At 37.6% G+C, this 26,409-nt stretch overlaps 1 protein-coding gene and 1 long non-coding RNA gene across 4 annotated transcripts in view; one reads left to right on the top strand and one right to left on the bottom strand.

Annotated features, from left to right (window-relative positions):
- The window catches only part of XPNPEP3 (X-prolyl aminopeptidase 3), a 75,229-nt gene that overhangs the window by 34,888 nt on the left and 13,932 nt on the right, over positions 1–26,409 (bottom strand). For 2 of the 3 annotated variants that reach the window (XM_025458898.3, XM_025458893.3), the window contains exons 2-4: positions 23,753–23,869; positions 11,094–11,501; positions 8,399–8,601 (exon numbers count right to left, since the gene is read on the bottom strand). In XM_025458898.3, the coding sequence (XP_025314683.1) occupies positions 8,399–8,601; positions 11,094–11,501; positions 23,753–23,869 (728 nt within the window). Of the gene's footprint in view, positions 1–8,398; positions 8,602–11,093; positions 11,502–22,697; positions 22,838–23,752; positions 23,870–26,409 lie in introns of those variants that run through there. The other variant, XM_049115811.1, reaches the window with a different exon arrangement.
- LOC118350132 (uncharacterized) lies at positions 15,832–26,234 on the top strand. Its single transcript, XR_004803405.2, has 3 exons — positions 15,832–16,774; positions 22,738–23,393; positions 25,276–26,234. It is a non-coding gene; the product is annotated as an uncharacterized LOC118350132 (long non-coding RNA).

Genomic DNA, 26,409 nt, shown 5'->3' on the forward strand with positions numbered 1-26,409 from the left:
ACATAAAAAATTAACTAAAAAATGAATCAAAGACCAAAACATTAGAGCTAAAACTTTAAAACTCTTAGTGGAAAACACAGGGGAAAAGCTTCATGACCTTGGATTTGGTAATAATTGTTTTTAATATAACATCAAAACCAGGGGCTGGGAAGGGAAAATGTGAAGTTATTGTCTAATAGTTAACAGAGTTTCTATTTGGGATGATGAAAAAGTTCTGGAAACAGATAATGGTGCTGGTTGTACAACAATGTGAATGTACTTGATGCTACTAAGTCATATACTTAAAAATGGTTTAAAAACTAAACTTTATGCTATATAAATTTTACAAAAGAAAATAGCAAATGGAAAGAAAACAACAAAGGGGGGAGTAACGATTCAGATCCTAAAACAATTCAGTTTTGGGGATGACAGGGTGGTTCAGTGGTTGAGTGTCTCCCTTTGGCTCAGATCATGATTCTGGGGTCCTGGAATTGAGTACCACATCGAGCTCCCTGGGGGAGCCTGCATCTCCCTCTGCCTGTGTCTCTGCCTCTCTCTGTGTCTCTCATGAATAAAAAATCTTCAAAAAAAATTCAGTTTTTATATGGTTAATTAAAAATGATATAAAAAGGAAGAAATTGAAAGCTACCAAGCTTTGATAATTTTACAGTTAGGTAGAGAATTGGTAACTGCCTGTCCTCAAACTTCTCAGGGTATAAAAAATCCCAAGGCAGATATATTCAATTTACTTGAGTTTAGAGGACTTTAGAAAGAAAAAGATTCTAATTATCAGATGTCACAATACAGGCTTTTAATTTAAAGATAATAATGGAAAAAGAAGATTGCTATGAAGGCCAGGGTCCTCTCTGGGAGGGAATGCAAGACATTTTACAAATGTGTGAGTGAATGGCTGGATGTGGAGAAGAAACTGTTTTAGATCTACTGAATACAGGAACACATTATGCAGCATTGCCTAAGGCTGCAAACGAACCCCTTAGGGATGACAGAATCATTTCAAGGTATTGTGGGGATGCTACTGTGAAAAGAGTGAAAATTAAAGTCTGGTTAGAAGTTGGAATAAAAGGGGTGCCTGGGTGGCTCAGTCGGTTAAGTGTCTGCCTTTGGTTCAGGTCATGATTCTGGGGTTCTGGAATTGAGCCCCCTGTCGGGCTCCCTCTCTCTCCCCCACTGCTTGTGCTCTCTCCAATCAATCAATCAATCAATCAATCAATCAATCAATGATAGATAATAAATAAAATCTTAAAAAAAAAGTTGGCATGTATGATAAAAAAAGGATGCTGTAATGTTTCCCTTACCTGAATGTACAATTGATATGAATATAATGTTTGAATAAAAATTCTTCCCCCTACTAGGTGATTAAAAAAAGGAGTAGCTTGGATCCTCCCTTCATCTAGTACTCATCAGACATGCAAGGTGGGAGCCTTTAGAATTAACCTGAGACGATAAATTGGAAACATTATTGGATATCTGGAAGGCAGTAAGAAATCACTATCCTAAACGAGGAGACGTCAGATACAAGTATTTTAGTGTCCATAAACTCACTGCAATACGCCAGTGTGGCCAACGAGGAAAGCTGATGAGTCAGGTCACTAACCGTAGACTATAGGGGGCTCAATAAAACTATACCCAGCTGTCTCTAGTTTTCTTTTTTTTTTTTAAGGTGAAGTTTTCTTTCTTTTTTAATTTATTTATTCATGAGACACACACACACACACACACACACACACACAGCCTCACAAAGGCAGAGGGAGAAGCAGGCTCCATGCAGGGAGCCTGACGTGGGACTCGATCTCAGGTCTCCAGGATCAGGCCCTGGGCTGAAGGTGGCATTAAACCGCTAAGCCACTTGGGCTGCCCCTCAGCTGTCTCTAGTACAGTTCACACTATCCAACACATACAAGCTAAAGGTGATTAGTATTTTCTATTGATCCAGCTAATGCAATTTTCTAGTTATCAATCATCAGTGAGAGTCTATAACAATTTGCATTCACGTGGAATGGTTTCCAATATTACTTCAAAAATATGAAAACTCCTCTGAATATTGTCACAATCTGATAAGGCAAGACTGGGATCTAATATAGTTGGACAATATAATATATTGATGGTATTATTATTTTCTTTTCTTTTTTTAAAGTAGGCTCCAAGCCCAGCATGGAGCCCAGTGCAGAGCTTAAACTCACAACCAGGAGATCAAGTCCTGAGTTGAGATTAAGAGTCAGAGGCTTAACTGACTGAGCCACCCAGGTGCCCCCAGATTATTTTTATCTGAAATTGTAAATCAAGTTAAAAGCGACTTTACTAAGGTCATAAGTCCTATGACTGATTGTGGATGATTGACTAACCTTGCTAGAAATCCAGGGCCCCACACAGACTATGGAATTTGGAGAGATTACATGGGTTGGAGCAATTTAAGACATATTACAGACCACTAGGAATAAATTGTTATCACTTTCTGACCCTCAGATTAAAGAGGTTGAACAATACCTACTCTACATATTTGACTTTTAGGAAAACTATACTTCATTTAGGGATGTTCTTGGCTCCAATTTATAAAATTACAATGGAAAAGGCCTTATTTGGTTAGGGGCCTTAACAAAAAAATTTTCTTAGAACTGCAAAAGGCTATGGCTTAAGCTATCATGTTAGGACCATATGATCCTAATGCTGAAATAATGTTATAAAGTGTCAGCCACTGCTAATACCTACTGGAATTTCCAAAAAAGCCATAATCTCTACCCCAAGATGACCTCTGGGCTTTGGGGCTAAGATATTATTAGATGCTATTTTCCACTCTATGTCTTTTGAAAGACAATTGCTGATTTATTTTGGGGCATTTACTGAGATAGCCCTAATACCTAAAAGACTTATAAGAGCAAATTAAGTCCTGAAATACATCATATCATTGCTGATGTCAGAAAAACATTCCAGTAAGAAGGGCAATGTCCAAAGAGGCTTAATCATAAAATGGAAATGCACTATATAAAGCATACTACTAGCAGATGGGATAGACTCATATTTATGAGTCTTTTTTCTTTGAGACTCTTCTTTCGACCAACTGCCCCATGGATGCCAGGCAATTGGTCTGGTTTACAGAAGCAGTTTCAGAATTAAGAGTCATTCTGTATGGGAAAGATGTGCTCTGAGTCCAGCAGAAAGTAAAATCCTCATGGAAGAAGGTAATAATAATAAGTTGGTCCACTGAGCTGAATTATATTATATTCTTACCTGTGATAGAACTAGATACAAATAGAAGTCTTGCTATTTAGGTAAATACTCATCCTAGGCTGCTGCCAACTGCCTTGCAATCGGTCTAACAAGTGGGCCATACAGAACTGGATGGTAAAAGATCTCCACTTGTGGGGCCACTGCCCTTTGGAAATCTCTATGGAAATTCTGAGGACAAAACAAGGCAAGCCATAATGATGCTTACCAAAGAAATTCAATGCCAAGGTTTGAAGGTAATTGGAATAAATACATTAACAGCCTAATTCGTTCTCTGGAAATGGCAACGAAGGTCCATGAAATGAATGGACATGGAGGAACTCAAGCCAGGCAGCAATGCACTAAACAATGACAGAGACCACTGGTCCCCACTAAAGCTCAAATAAAAATTACCTTGGTTGCCAACAGTACAGTCCCATTTTTCTGTACATATGCAATCTATCCCCCTATTATTGGCAAAGGACTAACCAGAAAATTCTACTGTAGGGGCAAAGGTGTGGGTTAAAATTAGTGATGAAAAAAGGAATAAAGGCCAGACTGTTGCTGAGGGGGAGGGAGCCAATAAATGAGTACCACAAGAGGGAAAATCTACCATAATTTTGGTGCCTAAAGAGATGCTTACAGGAAAAGAATATTATTTTTTTTTTAGCTTTGACTCAGAAGCCCACTGGAGCAAAGGACTCTGATAAAGTCTCCTTTCTTGAAGAGCCAAAAAGAGAGCTGAACAATTAATACACTTCCCAGAGTGACCTATGTCCTCCAAATGGATGAAGAAATGGGAGCCCTATGATTATATGCAAATATGTTAGTGCTTTTTGATTCGCATTTCACAGGATGGATCTATTATGGAGGAGCTACTTGTGGAAAATGGTTTAGCAGTTTGAATTTGAAAAACATTGACTAAAAATCTAAATTAACATCATATACTGTTAATCACGATGATGGTTTTAAAAAGTACCAGAGGGGTGCCTGGGTGGCTCAGTGGGTTAAGTGGCTGACTTTGGCTCAGGTCCTGATCCCAAGGTCCTGGGATGGAGCCCCATGTGGGACTCCCTGCTCAGCATGGAGTCAGTTTCTTTGCCTACCTCGGCTCCTTTCTCCTTGCTTGGCTCCTTCCTCCTTGCTCGTGCTCTCTCTCAAATAAATAAAATCCTTCAATAAATAAACAAACAGGGACACCTAGGTGGCTCAGTGGTTGAGCACTTGCCTCCAGCTCAGAGCATGATCCCGGAGTCCCAGGATCGAGTTCCACATCGGGCTCCCCATGGAGAGCCTGCTTCTCCCTCTACCTATATCTGTCTCTCTCATGAATAAAATAAATCTTTAAAAAATAAATAAACAAATAGATTTTTAAAAAGGTTCACAATATGATGGTAGAATATTACCTACTGCATATCCCTTCTGTCAAATTACTATTATATATGTAAAAATAGCAATTTGCCCTGTTTTTGTGGGTGAAAAGGCATGAGGAGGAGGAACAACTAGGACACTTGGATCACTGATATAGGATAAATTCTAGGTACATCTTGGTGGGCCCACATTCCTGAGAATTCTGAAATTTGTTTGGTTATGGGAAGTGCTACAAAGCACTCAAACCAAAGTCTATGTAGGAGTGACTACTACTCATGTGATCTAAGCCTGGGGAATTAACACTTTTGAAGTACCAAATGTACTTCCTAATTGAAGAAAAGCAGTTAGTAATAAATGACATTTCTGCTGTTAGCCCATATGAAATAAGAGCTTTAGTGGAATTAGTTGCTGCTTAGGAGTATTTGGGCAGGCAGATTTATTGTTGTTTTTTTAAAGATTTACTCATTTATTTTGAGAGAGAGAAAGAGTGCTCATGCTCGCAGAGGGTGGGGCATGGGAAGGGTGCAGAGGGAGGGAATCGCTCAAGCAGACTCCCTGCTGAGGACACAGTTTGATCCAACAACCCATGAGATCAGAATCCTAGCGTAAACCAAGAGTCAGATACTCAACAGACTGTTACCCAGGCATATTTGTTTTTAATGAGTAAAGACATACTGCTAGAAAAGACCTACTAAGGGCGTGCCTGGGTGGCTCAGTTGATTAAGCATCCAACTCCTGATTTTAGCTCAGATCATGATATCAGGGTTGTGAGATCACACCCCTGTACTGGACAGATTTTAAACAGGACTAGAGTGCTTCCTGTAGTAGATTAATGGGTTCTGCTGCAGGTTTCCTTACTGGAAACTAATATCTGTCAAACCATGTAACCTTAGAGAAGGAATTTAGTTATGTTCTCAAGATGTTTTAAATCCTGAAAAAACAGAGATATGGCCTCTCATCTATATTCCTATGAGAAATAATACATTGTATTTAAGAAAAGAAAAGATTGCAGGGGCACTTGAGTGGCTCAGTCAGCTGAGCATCTGACTTTGGATCAAGTTGTGATCTTGGGGTCCTGGAATTGAGTCTGGTGTTGGGCTCCATTCAGCTGAGAGTCTCCTTCTCTCTCTCCCTCTGCCTCCCTTCCCCTGCTTGTGCACATGCTCTCTCTCTCAAATAATTTTTTTTTTAAAACAAAGATTTTATTTATTTACTCATGAGAGAAACAGAGAGAGAGGCAGAGACATGGCAGAGGGAGAAGCAGACTCCCCTATAGGGAGCCTGATGTGGGACTCGATCCCAGGACTCTAGGATCAAAACCTGAGCCAAAGGCAGATAGATGCTCAACCACTGAGCCACTCAGGTGTCCCAATAAATTCTTTTTTTTTTCCAATAAATTCTTTAAAAAAAATAATTATGCCATGATATTTTTTGAGAAAGAGAGAGGAAGAGAGAGCACGTGCATGCATGCATGAATGTGGGGCAGAAGGGGCAGAGGGCAAGGGAGAGAACCTTAAATAGTTCTGGAATGGAGCTCAATCTCACACCCCGAGATCATGACCTGATCTGAAACCAAGAGGCAGATGCTTAACCAACTGAGCCACGAAAGTGCACCTACACCATGATTTATACTGTAACTACAATAATACTGCTATATGGTATAACAGGGAGGCATAAGTAAAATTAATATTGTAGATACTAAAAAACTGAGGATAATACTGATATTAATGATCAAATACAGAGGGAGACTGAATTAAAGCTATCTCAGGACATTATCCCTTTGGAGACAAACTAGTCTGAGAAGTATTTAGAGATGATTAATGATAGATTAATAATTTAGTAGATATATACCATAAAGAATGGACACTTATAGATCCAAGAAGCAAAAGTATTATACAGTTACAAAAACATGGGAAAGTATAAATGGGTGGTTCAGCTACCTGTTTAAATGCATACCAACCCCACACTGGATACTGTAAATGTTTGGATTCTGCATATGGATTTTGATTATCTATCTGATTATGAGATATTGTAAGGCAAGTAAAGATATCACACTAGGGATTACTGTTTTATTAGAAAAAAGAGTGGACAGTGGGTTATGGGAGTGGACTGCTCTGGGAGGGTTAATTCCTGAAATTAGCTTGAGCTGTTTTGCTGAATTCTTGCATGGCACTGACTTTGGTCAAGGCACAACATGAAACATACTCATTAAAGATGTTGTGAGGGCAATAAACACATGAAAAGATGCTCAACATCACTAACCATTAGGAAAATGCAAATCAAAACCATAGGAACAACCCAAATGTCCTGTCAACACTTGAACAGATAAATAAAATGATGCATATACAGAAAATGGCATATTATTCAGCCTTAAAAAGAAAGGAAATTCTGATATATATCACAGCATGTTGAATCCTGGAGACATTTTGCTTGATGAAACAAATCAGAAATAAAGGAACATATACTGTATGACTGTACTTATATGAGGTGCCTAAAGTAGTCAAATTAGGGGCACCTGGGTGGGCTCAGCAGTTTGAGTGTCTGCCTTCGGCTCAGGTTGTGATCCTGGGTTTCAGGGATCGAGTCTTGCATTGGGCTCTCTGTGGGGGAGCCTACTTCTCCCTCTGCCTATGTCTCTGCCTCTCCCTCTCTGTGTCTCTCATGAATAAATAAAATCTTAAAAAATAAAATAAAATAAAATAAAATAGTCAAATTATAGAGACAGAAAATAAAATGGTGGTCACCAGGGGTTAGAGGGAAGGCGAAATGGGAAGTTATTGTCTAATGTGCAATATACAAAATAGTTTTATATACAAAATAGTTTTGTATACAATAGTTTTTTTTGTATAAAATAGTTTTGTGTACAATAGTTTTGTTGTTGTTGTTTTTTTTAAGATTTTATTTATTTATTCATGAGAGACACAGAGAGAGAGGCAGAGGGAGAAGCAGGCTCCCCGCAGGGGGCCTGATGTAGGAGTTGATCCCCGGATCACACTCTGAGCAGAAGATAGATGCTTAAACACTGAGCCATCCAGGTGTGCCATGGGTACAGTTTCAACAGGAGACCATGAGAAAGTTCTGGAGATATACAGTGGTGGTGATTGACAACACTGGGAATGTATTTAATGCCAATGAACTGCATACTTAAAAATGGCTAAAAATGGCAAATTAGTCTTATGAGATTAATGGTTTGTACTTGTCTCACTGTGAGTTCTCTGAAGGGCTTTGCTATTGTACAGCAGGAATATGCCAATATGACCAAATAGGCAAAATTCCTAGCTGAGATTTCGTTTTGGGTTCCCTGGCTCCACGGCATTCTGTGCGTACATCTATCTGTGCTCCTTATCCATGAGAGAAAATGCATCCTGCCACCCTTACTGAGGGAGGACAAGGGCCTGAACCTGGCTTCTCTGGACCCTTTCTGTGAGACAGCTTTTGACAGTGAAAGATATTCTTCCTTTAAAGCTGTTGCTGTACTATATCTGTTTCCTAGAATAAATTAAATTTTGTAAGCCCTATCGTTTTGGGTCCTGAGTCTTCTTTAGAAATCAAACTGTGTTTATTAGCTGCCATGATTTTAGTTATCATAAGGAAAATACAATGAATTAATTTATGTTGTTCCAAGGAGACAACTAAAACCACGGGTGAAAGATTCAAGAAGGCAGATTTATCTAGCCTTGCAAGGTACTGACCAAGTCTCTAGACGTGTTCACCAAATAGAAAAATAGAAGGTGGATGCTCATCTCCTAGGACATTAAGGGGCCCACCAAACCCTAAGAACTTCAGTTTTTTAATTTGGAAAATACTTTTTTGGTAGGAACCATACCTGTGATGTTAGTTTCCCAGCAATCTGCATTCGCTCAATTTCTGCAGGAGATTTAATCAGCCGGAGACGCTGTATCAGCTGCTGGACAGCCCGAACTTTATTCTTGCTCCTGGCTTTGACCTCAGTCAGCTGCTGCATGTAGTCAGAGTGAAGCTGTGCGTGAGAGGGCCTCATCCAGTCATACCAGACCATATTTGTCTCATCTTAAAATGAGCAGCAAAAAAATAAATTTAAAATAAAACAAAAACAAGAAATGCCAACTGTCATAATGACTTGAGCAAGAGTCAAAACTATAAAACCTGTGGCATAGAACTCTGGAGGGTTGAACAAAAACTCTCTCAGGATTGAAGCAACTGAAGGGTTTGATCATATATCACTGGAAAGGCTACTCCCTGCAAATGGCAATATATTCTGACACCGAATATACAGCTTTTCTGCCCCCAAACTTCAGTGTTCCTTATAAAGATGGTAGATGATGGGACTAAAGCTTTTTCTCCAGCTTAGATCTCATTCATCATTTGTTAAGTATTAAAGAACTCCACATCATAACTGAACTAGAGGGATTGTTGAATAAATGAACACAGGAGGACAGAAAAAAGTACTCAGATCATGACCTCCTGGTTAAAAGTATTCCCTTTCTTCCCAATCTGTGTTAGTGAAAAGAGGCTTTCATCTCATTTAGGAGAACTCTTCATGGCTATGGAAACACTCTAGTGGATAGTGTGTGCTAACCCACACTTAACGGGAACCCTTTTCCTTTCCCATCTGCTATATATTCTCATTAGACAACTACAGTTCTCTTTTTAAATCTAGAGACCCAAGGAACTGGTCTATATGTGCCTGAGATGTAACACTTATGTGAAGGCTCATGAGGAAGATGTTCCCACTTACAGCTGGTTTCCATTCATCCCTTTCTTTTTTCCTGACATGGCCTATAAGCAGCCTTCCCAACAACTGAAGTCTAAGGGGTTGTTATGTTTTATACAAAGTATTTGGGACAGGGACACCTGGGTGGTTCAGTGTTTTAGCGCCTGCCTTTGCCCCAGGGTGTGATCCTGGAGTCCCAGGATTGAGTCCCGCATCGGGCTCCTTGCATGGAGCCTGCTTCTCCTTCTGCCTCTCTCTGGGTGTCTCTCATGAATGAATAAATAAAATCTTAAAAAAAACAAAAAAACAAAAAAACAAAGTATTTGGGACAGAAGAGGGGAAAAGTCCTACAAATTTTGATTGGCTATATATTAGTGATACAACCTCCTAAATATTTTCATTTTAAAATAAACATAGTTTTAAATGTATATTACAATCAAACATTAATCCTATTTTTAACAGAAATTTAATTGTACTTTTAAAACAGTGAAACCACCTCTACTACCTGTTCTCAGTGTATGAAATCATATCCCTACTTTTTTGGGTTTTTAAACTTATGAATTTTTTCCTTTGCCTGCTACTTTTATCTAGTAACTAGTAACATTAAGAATGGTGAATTAGAAGTCTTTTGAGATATAAATTCGGGGTAAGGTTTCATTTAACAATACTGAGTTGATGAAATTTACACTGTCGAATAGGACAGCTAGCAACTAATTCAAAAAATCAAAAAGCTAAAAAGGAAAATGATTCTGTGTCCTACATTTATGAAGACTTTGAAGTTATAAAAAAGTTCCACTAATTTAGCTGAGATAATTATCTCTGTAAAATAGAAAATACTTGCATAAAGCAAAGAAAACCATTCAAACATACTGGAACTTCATATTCAAGTATTTTCTTGCAAAGCAGTCTTCGCAGAAAACAAGTCCAATAAATCCCATGATCACTGGAAATAATTTTGGAATTCTCTTTTAGAAACTGACTTGAGAAATGGTTTATAAACCATATAAGAAAATCACACTATAATTTTATAACCATATGCTATTTTGTCTAAAATTAGTACTTTCCAACTTGATCATCTATCTTATTTACCAATTTTTTTTTTTATTTACCAAATTTAAGTGACTTTTGGACGCTTCAAAAAATAAATTGCTTTCAAGAGCTGTAGATTTACAAGAATCACTAAAGATAATTTATAACATAGTGTAGGTTCTGCAAAGTTCCAGAAAAGGAATCCCATAATTATGATTATAATTTTAACAGAATAAAAGTAGAGAAAGTGACTCTTTTGAGGGGCATGGACTCAACTGTGTACTATATGAACCACCTGAGAATCCTATTAAAAGTCAGATTCTGATCTAGTAGGTATGGAGTGGGGGCCTAAGATTTTACATTTCCAATATCTATTATACATTTGTAATTCTAACATGTGTCACCAGGTAATTTTGACACTGGTGATGCATCAATCATTCTTTGAGAACAGTGCTTCTTTTTGAAGAGTTGGCAGAAGTAATATAAGCAGTGGTCAAAAGTCAATGGACTGATCAGTAATCTTGAAGAGTGACCCATGCTCATCCTCCACATTAAGAAATTCTTTTTCTGGGATTTCAAACTAGGAGGGTTAACAGTCTCTGTGAATGAATAATTTAACAAAGACTTGGCAATTGAATAAATGAAATCTTAGTCTTGTGGAAAAGATTTATGTTCCTTTCATGGTGCTCAAGGAACTATGAGCTAATCATTTTAGAAAATTAAGAACTTTGTCTACATAGGCAAGGAAGGGCTAATTCCAAATCTGTCCTGTGATTTGACTTCTGTTCCCATTTGTTACCTTTCAGTTTTGGTACGAGATGTTGAAATTCTTCCAGCGTATAGGCTTCGTCTACTCCCGTTAAAGCTATTGCTCCATCAGTGCCAGATCGTGGGCCATCCCAAAGTTCTCGACTAGGATCTCTCCGAGGCACAAAAAGCATGGCCTTATGTGCTGGTAACTGCTTGCCAGGGAGGCTCTGAAGGACCAGAATGCTATCAGGCTCCTGGAATCCACACAGGTACAGAAAATTGTTGTCTTGGTGGAAAGTATAGGGGATATCATTGCTCATGTAATATGTAGGGTTGGACAGCAGAACCACTGTCTGGTCTGTCCCACTCTGGTCTTGTGTTTCCTTATGGATCAGAGACATTAGTTTGTGCCTGCGAAGTGCATATTCCACTTGAGATAGTCCTGGCGTCACCTCTCCTAGAAATGACAAATAACAGTGATGCTTTGCATTTATACAGTGCCAAAGTACTTTAAAGATAGGTTATTATTAAACAGAGACACACAAGTTCATTTCTTCAATTTATAACATCTCTTCAGCACATGGGGAAGTATGGAGATGACCCAGGTTTCAAATTTTCTATTCCACTATAAAAATTTTGGAAGAGGGATCCCTGTGTGGCGCAGCGGTTTGGCGCCTGCCTTTGGCCCAGGGCGCGATCCTGGAGATCCAGGATCGAATCCCACGTCGGGCTCCCGGTGCATGGAGTCTGCTTCTCCCTTTGCCTATGTCTCTGCCTCTCTCTCTCTCTGTGACTATCATAAATAAAAAATAAAAATAAAAAAAATAAATAAAAATTTTGGAAGAAATGACAGTTAAAATGTGGTCCTGCTGGAAAACCAAGATCATGATCCTTTAGGAGCTCTTTCATTCTTTTACTCATTCAATCAAATATTTATTGAACATTATTATGTGAAAGGCATTGTTAGGCATATAATTAAGGTTGACCTGAGGTATAAACATAAAAGGTGAGGAGAAGGATCATATTATCTGTGTGTGACTTTCCCAAAAGAATGTAAGCTCCATGAGGACATAGATTTTTGTCTGTCTGTTCAATGTTTTATTCCCAGAGCCTAGAATAACAACTGGAATATTGTGGGCATTTGATAAATACTTGTTAAATGATGTAAAGTTTTCAATAGTTTAAGGTCAAAAAGTTTCCCCCAATTTTAAGAGCTAAAATCTCCTTCTGAATTTCCAGTGCATAATTATTATTATTATTATTATTATTATTATTTTTAACCTGAAATAATTTTGTAGATATTTGAATTGCTTTCAATGGGACATTTGCTTTAAACCACAAGATATCTCCATCTGGATTATTGGAGTACAAAATCTCTTCTCTCCCCGCTCCCCCAGCCAAAACAAAGAAACAAACAAAACCCCAAGCCCACAACTCAGCTTCAAATAAGTTTTGAAGAAATGAGACTCTAAATATTTACATATGGGTCAAGAAATAAATCACAAAACTATTTACAAAAATACACAAGCTTATATGCATTAACAATTTACACCAGTTCACAAAAATATTAAAACATAAAAAAACACTATATAAATTAAAGTTAAGAACTCAAAGGTATGATCTAAGACTTCCTAGGATGCTTCTCTCATGCAGGTCATGGCTGAAAAATCAGGTTTTGCTACCTTAGAATCTAAACTGTAAAACAACCATTTTTATTCTTTGAACACTAACAGTTACTAATCAGAAAAGGAAAAAAGACCCTCTGTGCACACTGACATTTTTAAAAAAAGATAGGATTTTATTTATTTGAAAGAGAGAAGAGTGAGTGATGGAGCACAAGCAGGGGGAGTGACAGAGGCAGCGGGAGAAGCAGACTCCCTGCTGAGCGGGGAGCCAGACCTGGGGCTCGATCTGAAGATCCTGGGATCATGACTTGAGTAGAAGGCAAATGTTTAACCAACGGAGCCACCCAGGTGCCCCAAAGCAAGTGGTTCTTAAGGAACGAAGATCACCTAGAGAATCTTTACAAGCTATGGATTCAAGGGCACCTGGGTGGCTCAGTTGGTTAAGCTTCTGACTCTTGATTTGGGCTCAGGTCAAGATCTTAGGGTCATGGGGCTCGGTGCTCAGCAGGAGTCTTCTTCTCTACCTCTCCTTCTGCCCCTCCCTTGCTTGGGTGAGCACACACTCTCTCTAAAATAAGTAAATCTTTAAAAAGAATAAAAGCTATGGATTGTTTACTAAACTGCATATAGGCACACACAAACTTTTGACATACATTTCAAGAGTGTCTGATTTCCTTAAGCCTACCCACAAAAATCTTGTTAGGAACCTGTTATGAAGTGTTATATTTAGTTCTCAATACTAGTACCCAGCAGACTGCCTAATTGCTAGCCCAGTGGTGGCTGGGTGAATGCTTTCTCTCTGAAATGGAGTTTACATGTGCTTTCACTTTTGGTTGCAAAGCAAAAGAACTATTAAATCAATCACTCATGAAAGCTGTATCCCTCAGCCTACATTTAGCAATAACAGTAAAACACCACCTAATGCTTACTGAATGCTTTTCATGTGTCTGGTACTATTCTAATTACTTACAGGCATCAATTCATTTAATCTTTACATTGACTCCATGATGTGGATTACTATTATTATTCCCTGTAGTAGCCAGTCTCCACATGTAAGTATGGGAAGATAGCCATGAAATACGGCTATATGAAGAAGTTACAGTATAAGATGAATAATATGATCTCATTATGTTAAAAACTAAAAAAGGAGAAAAAAGAATTGGAAAAGAATCCCAATTTTATTAATTTTTATTTATTTATTTTTAGAATCCCAAATTTAAATAGTGGTTATCTATGGGGATTAAGACTGAGATTTTCTTTTTAACTTTCTTTCTTTCTTTTTCTTTCTTTCTTCTTTCTTTCTTTCTTTCTTCTTTCTTTTCTTTCTTTCTTTCTTTCTTTCTTTCTTTCTTTCTTTCTTTCTCTCTCTCTCTCTCCCTCCCTCCCTCTCTTTCTTTTCTTTCTTTCTTTCTTTCTTTCTTTCTTTCTTTCTTTCTTTCTTTCTTTCTTTCTTTTTCTTTCTTTCTTTCTCTCTCTCTCTCTCTCTCTCTTTCTTTCTTTCTTTCTTCTTTCTCCCTTTCTCTTTCTTCAGAGAAAACATACAGCAGCGGGGGGTGGGGGGGTTGGGGGAGGGCAAAGGAAGAGGTAGAGAATCTTAAGCAGGCTCCATGCCCAACACAAAGCCCAATGCAGAGCTCAACGCAGAGCTCAATCTCACAACCCTGAGATCATGACCTGAGCTGAAATCAAGAGTCAGGTGCTTAATCGACTGAGCCATCCATGTGTCCCTTTTTAAGGTGTTTTTAAAATATTATTTGAATTTTGTTTCAATGAGTATATACTCTCATAATTAAAATCCCAACTAAAGAGAAAAGATAAAGGAGAGAAATCATGAGCAGTCCATTCCATACTCATAACCTACACAATGGTTCTTTGTTGTCCATTAGATCAAATTCAAATTCTTAAGTAGATTAAAAAAAAGATTTTATTTATTGAGAGCAAGAGAGATCGAGAAAACGCAGGAGAGAGGGGAGGGTTATTAGAGGAAGAGGGAGAAGCTAACTCTCCACTGAGCAGGGAGCCTGATCGATGTGGAGCTCGATCCCAAGACTCCAGAATCATGACCTGAGCCAAAGGCAGACACTTCACCTACTGAGCCACCTAGGTACCCTTCTCCAATAGATTTTAATGCTCTATAACAGGTAATTCTAATTTATCTGATCAATTTTTTAAAAGAGAGCTTGAGATATTATTTACATACCGTACAACCACCCATTTAAATGTACAATTTAGGGATGCCTGGGTGGCTCAGCAGTTGAGTGTCTGCCTTTGACTCTAGGAGTGATCCTGGAGTTCCAGGATCGGGTCCCACGTCGGGCTTCCTGCATGGAGCCTGCTTCTCCCTCTACCTGTGTCTCTGCCTCTCTGTGTGTCTCTTATGAGTTTTTATTAACCCAGTTTATGACTGCTTTAGAACAGTCTAGTTGTTTTACCTATGCATAGTTTCTCTCTTTTTTTCAAAATTTTATTTATTTATTCATGAGAGACACAGAGAGAAAGAGAGAGGCAGAGACACAGGCAGAGAGAAGCAGGCTCCATGAAGGGAGCCTGTGCAGGGAGCCTGACATGAGACTCGATCCCGGGTCTCCAGGATCATGCCCTGGGCTGAAGGTGGCGCTAAGCCACTGAGCCACTCGGGCTGCCATATTATATTAATTATATTATATTATATTATATTATATTATATTATATTATATTATACTTTATTTTATTTTATATTTTATTTTATTTTATTTACATAGTTTCTCTCTTTAGCAAATTCTGTTTGCATTCAATAAAATATTAACTTTTAATTATCTATAATAGAAAAAAATCTACAGTTTTGTTGATAAAGTTGGTAAGAAATAAAAGGTAAGTAAGCCAACAGAGTCACTTCTAGAAGAGCTTACATAGCATTTCTTTTTTCTCCCAGATTGAGCTGGCTAAGAGTCCTCTAGGGCTCATGGGCAGAATACTGAACTTTGTACCAGAGCCCAGGAAAAGCTTAACTATTTATCTCTTTGATAATTATTCATGTTAAGCCTGCCACTGTTACTCAACATTGGAACTTTTCCAGTGCACCCAAACAGTACTCTTTCATAAAAGCAGAGGGTGGTCATAATTGATGGATCATTCAACCTGTCCTTTTTGTCTTCTTTCTCCCTTTCCTGTGCTTTGCTTTTGGTTTCTCCACAGCTACAGTCCATGTAATAAAACTTAATTAAGAGTCAATTTATTCTGTATTTTTTTATAATTTCGAGAAATAAAATTCACAATTTTAATGACCTTAATCTATGTGTTCTCTCTTGCTCTCATTAATAACAAAGCATATATATAGATATACTGGAAAGTAACTTCTGTAAAAAGATACAATCATTTGGATATCAAAACATGATTGGAAAACTATCTTTTACTGCCTTCAAGGTATTCCTCTCCCTCCTGAATCCAATTTCATAGAAATGATTACATGAGAAACACATAAAACACTGTCTACATTTTCCCAAGCTTATGAATCACCAACACTATGGAATGATCATTAACTAAATGCTTCTAAACTTCTGAAATCTCAAAGTAACAGAGAAATCTTTGGTCATGACAAAAAATTATCCAAGGAAAACAGACATCTTTTCTTATCATTTGAAGGAGGAAATAAAAAAGGTATTATAAAGCAATGAACTTTAACCCTAGAGGTAAACCTGGCAGTTGTTATGGGTTTTGATCATAAAACCAACCATTGTAATGGTCAATCTGGCCTGAATTTCTTGTGATATAACTATATCTGAACAGACATTCTGGTAACTTCATCAAATTGTAATGCGATAAGGAACAAAGTTAGTATTTTATCATGTGGAAACAATTAAGGACAGAGGGGCTATTCTAACAAGCTTTTTACCAATCAAATGCTTACATGTCACAACGTGGACTCTGCAGATAGCAAAGTCTCACAATCAATTCTGAGACTCTACAGTGAGGAGGAAAAGCTCTTCCAGGACATTTAGGATTGGACCTCTCAACAGAATAAGAAAAATGGTCTTCATATTTAATCAGCCAAGCAGAAAACTCATACAGGAAAGTTTTATAAAGGCTGAAAATGGACGGAAAGATGCAAGTTTCAGCTACAATCTAGGTATGTATTTCAATTATTTCCCAAAAATAACTAGATTAGGATTTTAACATGGGGGACGCCTAGGTGGCTCAGCTGTTGAGCGACTGCCTTCGGTGCAGGGCGTGATCCTGGAGTCCCAGGATGGAGTCCCACCTTGGGCTCCCCACGTGGAGCCTGCTTCTGTCTCTGCCTATGTCTCTGCCTCTTTCTGTGTCTCTTATGAATAAATAAATAAAATATTTTTTTTAAAAAAGGATTTTAACATGGTCTGATTTTGAACCAGTGTCCTTAAAATGAATTGTTTGATATTAGGTAGTTTTTATTGTCTTCAAGTAGTTTATAAACTGATCTGTTACTGTGTAGCTGGAGAATGGGAGTAAAAAAAATTAATGTTTCCTTTATAAGTAAAACATAGACCTCTCTGAAAAAATGAAATGACCAAATAAACAATAAAAAATACTCCAAATAGATTTTATTTGCATATATTGGGCAAAACAAGTCTGACAGAAAGGGTACATACTGTACATGACTCCAAGACCAGGCAAAACAATCCATGTTGATAGCAAGTGGAGCAATGGCTAGGATGGAGGCAGGGACCGACTGGAGGGGAGAAGATTTTCTGGGGTGATGAAAATGTTCTATACCTTGAATGAGGTGTGTGGGTTATGTTGACATTAATGTTTGTCAAAACTCACTGAAATGCGCATTTAAGATCTGTGCAATTCATATGTAATTTCACATTTAAAAAAGCAAATGACTCTCTAAACTTGTAATACTTTTATACCAAGACTTCCCTCAAGTGAATTTCTTATTAAAAATCTTATGACAAGGGGATCCCTCAGTGGCTCAGCGGTTTGGCACCTGCCTTTGGCCCAGGGCAGGATCCTGGAGTCTCTGGATGGAGTCCCGAGTTGGGCTCCTGGCATGGGGCCTGCTTCTCCCTCTGCCTGTGTCTCTGCCTCTCTATCATAAATAAATAAATAAATCTTAAAAAAAAAAAAATCTTATGACAAAAACAAAAATAGCCTTTTCAGAAATTCCAGATAGTGGGACACCTGGGTGGCTCAGCATTTGAATGTCTGCCTTTGGCTCAGAGTGTGATGGGGTCTGGGGATCAAGTCCCCCGCTGGGCTCCTGGTGAGGAGCCTGCTTCTCCTGCCTGTGTCTCTGCCTCTCTCTCTCTGTTTTGTCTCTCATAAATGAATAAATAAAATCTTAAAAAAATATTCCAGATAGTATTTTTGGAACAAGTGTTTTGTGGTTAAGTATGGACTCACAGACTTTTGTGAGTTGGAATCCTGGTTCAACAACTTACTGAGTGACTTGGGGGAGAGCTACCAAACTGCTTTATGACTCAGTTTTCTCATCTGTCAAATGGAAATAATAATAGCAACTACTTCTCAAAGTTGTCAGGAGGATTAGATAAGTTAAGATACTTAAAACAGCAATTACTATATAAATATTAGATACAATTAGAATGAGTCTTAAGTGATTCAGAAGTTTTTTTATTATTCAAATTTTTTTTTAAGATTTTATTTATTTATTCATGAGAGCTAGAGACACAGGCAGAGGGAGAAGCAGGCCCCCATGCAGGGAGCCTGACGTGGGACTCGATCCAGGGTCTCCAGGATCACACCCCAGGCTAAAGGCGGCGCTAAACTACTAAACCACCAGGGCTGCTCCTATTATTCAATTCTTTAGAAGATTCCTGATTCTTGTTTAGAGCAGATTCTTGCTAATTTTTACTTCAGACAATTTCTCAATATGAATGAGAAATATGCACAAAGGTTAAAGAGAAATAGAAAAGTCATTTATTTTTAATGTACCAATATTTAAACCAGAGGAAAATTATTATACTTCAAATTTTTTTCCCCCAGCATTAAGAAACAGAGAAATATACCACAATTCTACTAGATGGCAGTTTATGGAATTTCTATAAGCTAATCATCAGTATAATGGTACCTTGAAATGAATAATCAACATACACCATACATATAGGTTAAATATATAGGTTTATTCATTTGTAAATGTATATATACTTAAACACTCCAGTCTTTATTCTGCATTACAATCTTCTTCAGAAAATGAAGACAAGAGGAAAGTGCACAATCAATAAGAATGAGATTATTTTAAAAATTACATAGGTATACGGGGAAATAAGAAAAGAAAATATATTAATTAAAAAATAGGGAGGGGTGCCTGGGTGGCTCAGCTGGTAAAGCCTCCAACTCTTGGTTTCAGCTCAGGTCATGATCTTATGGGTTGTGGGATTGACTGACTCCCTCCCGGGTAGACTCTGTACTCAGTTCGAAGTCCAAAGTCTGCTTTAAGTTTCTCTCCCTCTGCCTCTCCCCCTGCTTGCACATGTGCACTCTCTTTCAAATCAATCAATTTTTTTTTTTAGATTTTATTTATTTATTCATGAGAAACACAGGCAGAGGAAGGAGAAGCAGGCTCCAGGCAGGAGCCCAATGCGGGACTCGATCCTGGAACTCCAGGATCATGTCTTAAGCCAAAGGCAGATGCTCAACCACTGAGCTACCCAGTCATCCCTCAATCAATCAATCTTCAAAAAACAAAAAACACAGGGAGACTTCATGGTAAAATACCTAAGTAAAAAAGTAGACCCTGAACTTAAATGTATTTTTTTTAGTTTATTTTTTTTTTTAAGATTTTACTTATTTATTCATGAGAGACATAGAGAGAGAGGCAGAGACATAGACATAGGTAGAGAGACATAGATAGACATAGAGAAGCAGGCTCCATGCAAGAAGCCTGATGTGGGACTCAATCCTGGGCATCCGGGATCATACTCTGAGCAGAACGCAGACGCTCAACCACTAAGCCACCCAGGCATACTGACCCTGAACTTAAATTTAAAAGCTCTAGGATATAAAACATTTTTATACCAGTATTCTGCTCATTGGGTGTAACCTATAAAGAGTCTTGAAATGGCTACATAAATGTAAAGTCATAATTCTGTAAATGTGCAATGGTGGTGATGTTAAAGATATAAATGAATTTAAGAACTAGAGTTTGGGGATGAGGATGTAAGAGAGCATGGAGAAGGTACACTCTGCTTCAAAACGTGGCCTGTGGCCAAAGATCTGGCTTTAGATGGCATCTCATGCACCCACCTGAATGAATACCCATTAGGCAAGTGGTGGGCATCAGAAGCACCCAGGGAGCTCTTCAAAAACCTATGGCCTAACCCCTTCCCTTGAGATTCTGATTCTGTAAGTCTAGAGGATCATGGTATGTATGTACATTTTGAAAAAGCTCCCCCCGTGGTGTAGGCAGATTCAGACCACTTTGAATGTCTGTCATTTCTTGGACGTATATTTGAATCATTTAAATACTATAAAAATCTTACCCCAACAAAATAAATCTTAATCTTTTAGATATTGAAGTGAATCATTTTAACAAAACTTTTTTTTTAAGATTTTATTTATTCATGACAAACACACACACAGAGAGAGAGAGAGAGAGAGAGAGACAGAGAGAGAGAGAGAGGCAGAGACACAAGCAGGCTCCATGCAGGGAGCCTGACGTGGGACTCGATCCTGGGTCTCCAGGATCACACCCTGGGCTGAAGGCAGGCGCTAAACCGCTGAGCCACCGGGGCTGCCCCATTTTAACAAAACTTAATAAAAATACACTGCTTACTCAAGGCAGAACTACAACTCAGCTACTGAAAGGTGGACACCTAATTGTTTTTGACAATTCTAAGGAAAGATGATTCAGAAATTATGATCTAGCACCCACTCTAGAACCAATCTTTTCATCATTTAAAATATTATACTTGACATTAACTGTATAGCCTCAGCCATTATATTTGATCATAAGAGACAAACAGGTAAATGGTAAAAGTATTCCCTCAAATTGCGGGCCATATAATTGTATTCTGAAAACTTCCCAATTTGTTCACTGTTGCAGTTGGAAGAAAAACAACTGGTTCTGCATATGTCCGACAAGTCATTCTGACAAGCCTAACTCTACGAAAACCACAAACTATATCACATATTCCAAAACTAATTGTGTCCAGGAATGTAACCATGTTAGAAATATAAATTCTTGGAAATAATGCTTCATTAGGCAGTAATTCTTACTACTGCCTGATAAGTTGCAATGTTTGTGAGTTGAACACCTTGCTGCTTTGCTAATGACAGCACTACTCCCGTGGCAATATCCAGGAGCAATGTAATTATCTTTTTTGCATAGATGTTATAAAAGTAAATTCACAGTTCGTAACACTATATAGTTCAGAATGCTACTTGCCTTCCTGCATGGAATCATTTTTTCCTGCTTGGGTGATAAGTGGTGGACATATTAGTGATCAAGGAGGATGAACTGACATTTTCTATCTCTACAGACACAGTACTAAGCACTGGGATGGCAATGTTAAAAAAAAAAAGAAATGGAGAGTGCCTGGCTGGCTCAGGCAGTAGAGCATCTCTTGATATTGGGGTTGTGAGTTCAAGCCTCATGTTGGGCGTAGAAATTACTTAAAAATAAATAAATAAATAAATTCTTTAAGGAAATAAGTTTTAGAAATCACTAGGAGATATTGAGGAAGTCAGTCTGATTTTTTATTTCCATCTCAAGCAGTAGTAGCACAGCTAGAACAGAATTCCCTTATCTCTGAGCCATTCTGCTGAATATTTTCCAGGTTACTCTTGCTTCAGGAAATCTGGTAGATATGGCCAGCAGAAATCCAGAGGAAATAGATCATCCTCAAAATTCACAAAGAGCTGACTCATTAATTTCATTTCTAAGAGTTTATTTTTAGGAATAATTCACTGGTATACAGTGTGTGTACCCATGTGTGTAATACACGCACATAGACACATATATGTCTATATAAAAAATAAGTCTAGAAAGAGACATATACCAAAATCTCAAAAGTGGTTTTCTATGAGTGGTGGGATTACGAGTAATTTTTTAAAAAATTATTTTTACCTGTATTGTCTAATTTTTCTATAATATATATATAGATCTGTGCAATAATTAGAGAAAGAATTGAGGTATTTCCCAAAACTTTTAAGTACTGGGAAAATTGCTATGATAAACATGAAACTTTTTGAAGCAAACCAAGTAACAGATGATATAATTTTATACTCCAGACTCTGTGAAATAAATTAAAAAAAATATATTATATGCCTTTAATTTTTTCTACATTTTCTCCACTCCATAATAATTTTAACACTTCCTTATCTATGTGGAGAAAGACAAATGGTTAATACTTTGGATACTTATATAGTTTTTGCCTCCAGAAGCCAGTATACCTGGCTTCTTTAACACTGATGATTCTGTTTTAAAATTCCATCTATTTCTATCCCTTCTTACCCCGATGTCTAAAATGCTACGCCCAGGGATGCCTGGGTGGCTCAGCAGTTGAGCACCTGCCTTCAGCTCAGGGCGTGATCCTGGAGTCCTGGGATCGAGTCCCACATTGGGCTCTCTGCATGGAGCCTGCTTCTCCCTCGGCCTGCCTCTGCCTCTCTCTCTCTGAGGCTCTCATGAATAAATAAATAAAATCTTTGAATGAAAAATAAAAAATAAAATAAAATAAAATGCTACATCCAGAAGAGTAAAAATTAAGACAGATAACCTCTTTCCTCCATAGCTGATATGAATATAACACATGTATGTATAAACATGTATATGTGTATATTCATTTACGATTTTTATACAGTTATCATGCACATAACACATAAAGCAAAGAGTTTAGCTATAGAAGCCATCATCTTGACAATACGATTACTAGTTTCAAGGCCTAGAAAATGCAGCTCACCATGTAAAACTATCTCACCACGAGAATTCAAGAATTTTCAAAGCTGATAAAACTTCATGTCAATTCTACTTTGTTTTTTTAAATGAAGCTATAGGTAGGTTGACAGGTTAGAGAAATACTTAATACTAACTGGATTGCTAATAAGCTTACCTTACAGCTTTGAAAAACTCTGATTTCTTGTGTGTTTCAGTGGTGAGCTGCATTTCCTGAGTCTCAGCCGATTTCCCAGCAGAAATTCCAGTCTGATGAAGAATCAGCGAAAGGAAGCCCTCACTGAGAGACACACTGGTATCATTCACTGAGTGGAGATAGTGAAAGAGCAACATATTTCTAAAGGTAATTTAGATTATTAGTCTATATGCTTAGATAGTAAATACAGATTTAACTTCCCATGGAGAAGCAATAATTAATTTCCCTTGAAAACCTGACCGCTTTTTCTACAAATAATTTGGTTTTGCCCTACCTACATCTTTGGGGTGGTATTCATTCACCACAGTTCACCCCATAACTGCCTTTTTATCATTGTTATCACCTCTCAAAGCTGTGAAAATCAAATCTGGAAATCTAATGTAATCTGTATAGCAATATTTTTGTTAAACGAAATGAGCATTTAATACTCTCAAGAAAAACATATTTTCTTTTTTTTCTTTCTCTCTCTCTCTCTTTCTTCCTTTCGGCTCTATGCCCAACATGGGGCTCAAACTCACAACCCTGAGATCAAGAGTCTAATGCTCCACTGACTGAGCCAGCGAGGCGCCGCAAGAAAACACGTTTTCTAAAATGTCTTTAACAAACAAGTTCACAAGGAATCAATTGTCTGAATACAGTTCTAGCAACCATGTCTTAGTAAGTAATGCAACTTTTCTTCTAAAATATTTGGAAATATATACTTTTCAATGGTAATTCTGAATTATAAGGCTTATTATATTTGTGCCCAACATAGAGCCATCAACACAATATCAGTAGCTACATGTACCTTTCTAAGCTTAAAATTAAGTTAACTGAAATAAAAATAAAACATTTAGTTCCTGAGTTGCACCAGCAACATTCTAAGTATACAATAGCTACTTGTGGCTAGTGGCTACTGTACTGGGCAGCACAGATCTAGATTTTTTTTATATCACTGCAAAAAATTCTATTGGATAGCACAGTTCTGAATAAAGCATCTAAAGAGAGGGATAGTTATTATAGTGAATAGAGTTTACCTGGTCTGAGGAGGTGTGGGTGTGTAAAGGGGCTGGGCTGGCCTAAGTACCGGTTTGGAATTCTCTTCTCTGGGATGGGCTGGAGGGAGAACCTTCGCTGAGAACATGACACGCATCCTGAAGGAAAAATAAAAGAAAGTGAAATGGAACAGTAATCTAGAAAGTCCTCAGAGTATATATACATTTATCTATCTCCAGCAGTTGGGATGCTTTAGAAAAGTGCATTTTAGTACCTCCTTCAAAATTTATATGGCCCTTCCTCTGTGCCTGTGTTGGGCCCTAGGAATAAGGAAATGAGATCATTTTTACCCTTAGCAACTTCAGTCTACTGCAGTATAATAGAGGTATATACACATAAAGTATGACTGTGATATGAATAAGGAACCAGGGGAACAGAAGAAAGGCAACAAAAGCAAGGAAGGGGTTAGGGTATATTAAGAGATAGTATAAAGTTGTCCTAAAATTCAGAAAAAGAGAACATTTTTATTGACAATATGTGAAGTATGAGAAAATATGCACATGCTATCTCATTTAAACCTGGAAATGTTAAGAGTTAGGTTAAATAATGTATGAAAATGCTTAATGATAGTATGCAACAAACACTATTAATAGTATTCATTCAACAAGATTTAAGCATGTGACTGGAACACATCCAAGAAAAAGACATAAGAATGAAGACTATTTGCTGTGGCCTTTTTTTTTTTTTTTTTTTTTAGATTTTATTTATTCATGAGAGACACACACACAGAGAGGCAGAGACACAGGCAGAGAGAAAAGCAGGCTCCATGCAGGTAGCCCGATGTGGGATTCGATCCCAGGACTCCAGGATTATGCCCTGGGCCAAAGGCAGGTGCTAAACCGCTGCGCCACCCAGGGATCCCTGTGGCCTTTAAAGAATATATGGTCTAGTGGAGGTAAGACAAAATGACATTATAACACTATATGGTGAATGCCACGGTGGATTCATTCACAAGGCTTTTCGAGAGCACAGAGACTAATAAAATGTTGTAGGATGGGTATAAAGACAAAGAGAGGCACACAGAGCACTGGGGAACACAAAAAGGTGTTGGTGTAGGACTGTAGAAGTTGAGGATGTCTACTCTGAAAAGAATTAGACAAACGAAGGACATCTGACTGGCTGTTGGTAGAATATGTGACTCAATCTCCAGGCTGTAATTAAGAGCCCCATGTTGGGTACAGAGATTACTTAAAGATAAAATCTTAAAAAAAAAAAGTCAAGTGAAAGAGAAATGGGGTGGAAGGTGTCATGAATGAGATCATGAAAGGGAAGGCATAGAAAGTACTGTGTGTGTTTGCATGTGTGTGCATCTGTGTCTGTCTGCATGTAGTAGAGGGAAGGGAGAATTTCAGGTCAGTGTTGCTGGAGGAAGATGAAAAAATTAGAAAGGTAAGGATCAGACCATTAAAGGCTTTGTATACCAAATTAAGGAATTAGGGTTTTAACTGCCATCATTGTTTTTTTTTTTTTTTTTTTTTTTTTTTTTTTTTTTTTTACAAACAAGGAATCAGACTCAGAGAAGGCAACAACAAAAGCAAGAAGTACTTTGTGCCTTGTCACACAGTTAGTACTGGGGAAGCTGGAATCCAAACCCAGGTTTATTAAACTCCGAAATCTTTGCTCTTATCCCTCCACCCTGTTGCTCCATAAGTGTTCTTTGTTGATCGCAATAACACAATCAGTACTATGCAATCTCCTTGTGAACATACAATTGCTGTAACAGTAGTATGTGATGTCTGGATCAAGTTAAAGGTTTCTGTAGGGACTATGTAGTATGAATGAGGTATATACATTTGATGAGTTAGAAGTCTTAACTGAGGGTTATTGAAAAAAATTATGGTTTCTTGGATGATTAAGACAAAATGATAAAGGTTTCTAGGCAGAACAAAAATACAGTTCAGAAGAGTGAAAAAAGAGAAAAAGGAAAAACAAGTATTTCCTGCAATTTAGCTTTAGAAAATGTACAGAATACACTTTAGGGAATATGCCCACTCTATATACACTGAAAGCTTAACAAAGATAAGGCAAGCAATTTACAGAAATAGAGGAACTTGCTAGAAGACAATATAAAGATGCAATCAACAAAGTCCTGACATGAGAAACACTACAGGACAAACAACTCTGTTTCTTCCACATAAACTTTATGGCAGGTAGGGGTGGTAAGAGATAGAGGAGGAATCTGTATATTAAGAAAACCTTAAAACCTTTATCAACCTTTTGTAATATGTGAATCTTATTTATATGGATCCTGATTCAAGCAACAAATTTTAAAACAAGTATTCCCTCACACTGTTTATTACATTTATGAAAAAACTGGAAATTTGGATAATAATTGCATATTTGACAATATTATGGAAGTAATGTTTACTTCTTTAACGTGGGGTAATAGTGTTGTGGTTGTGTCAAAGAGGAAGAATCTTACCTTTTAGAGCTATAAACTGAAATATTTACAGATGAAGTGATATAAACAGATTTGTCACAAAATAACACAGGAGTGTGTGTGGATTGGGGAGAGAGGATAAAAGAAGATTTGGATGAAAAAAGACTGGCCATGAATTGATAACTGTTTGTACATGTTTGAAATTTTCATAAGAAGTAAAAAAATATATATGAGTTAAGCATAGAGAAAAATGAAGGA

Source organism: Canis lupus, chromosome 10 (genome assembly GCF_003254725.2).
Source record: "Canis lupus dingo isolate Sandy chromosome 10, ASM325472v2, whole genome shotgun sequence".
NCBI lineage: Eukaryota > Metazoa > Chordata > Mammalia > Carnivora > Canidae > Canis > Canis lupus.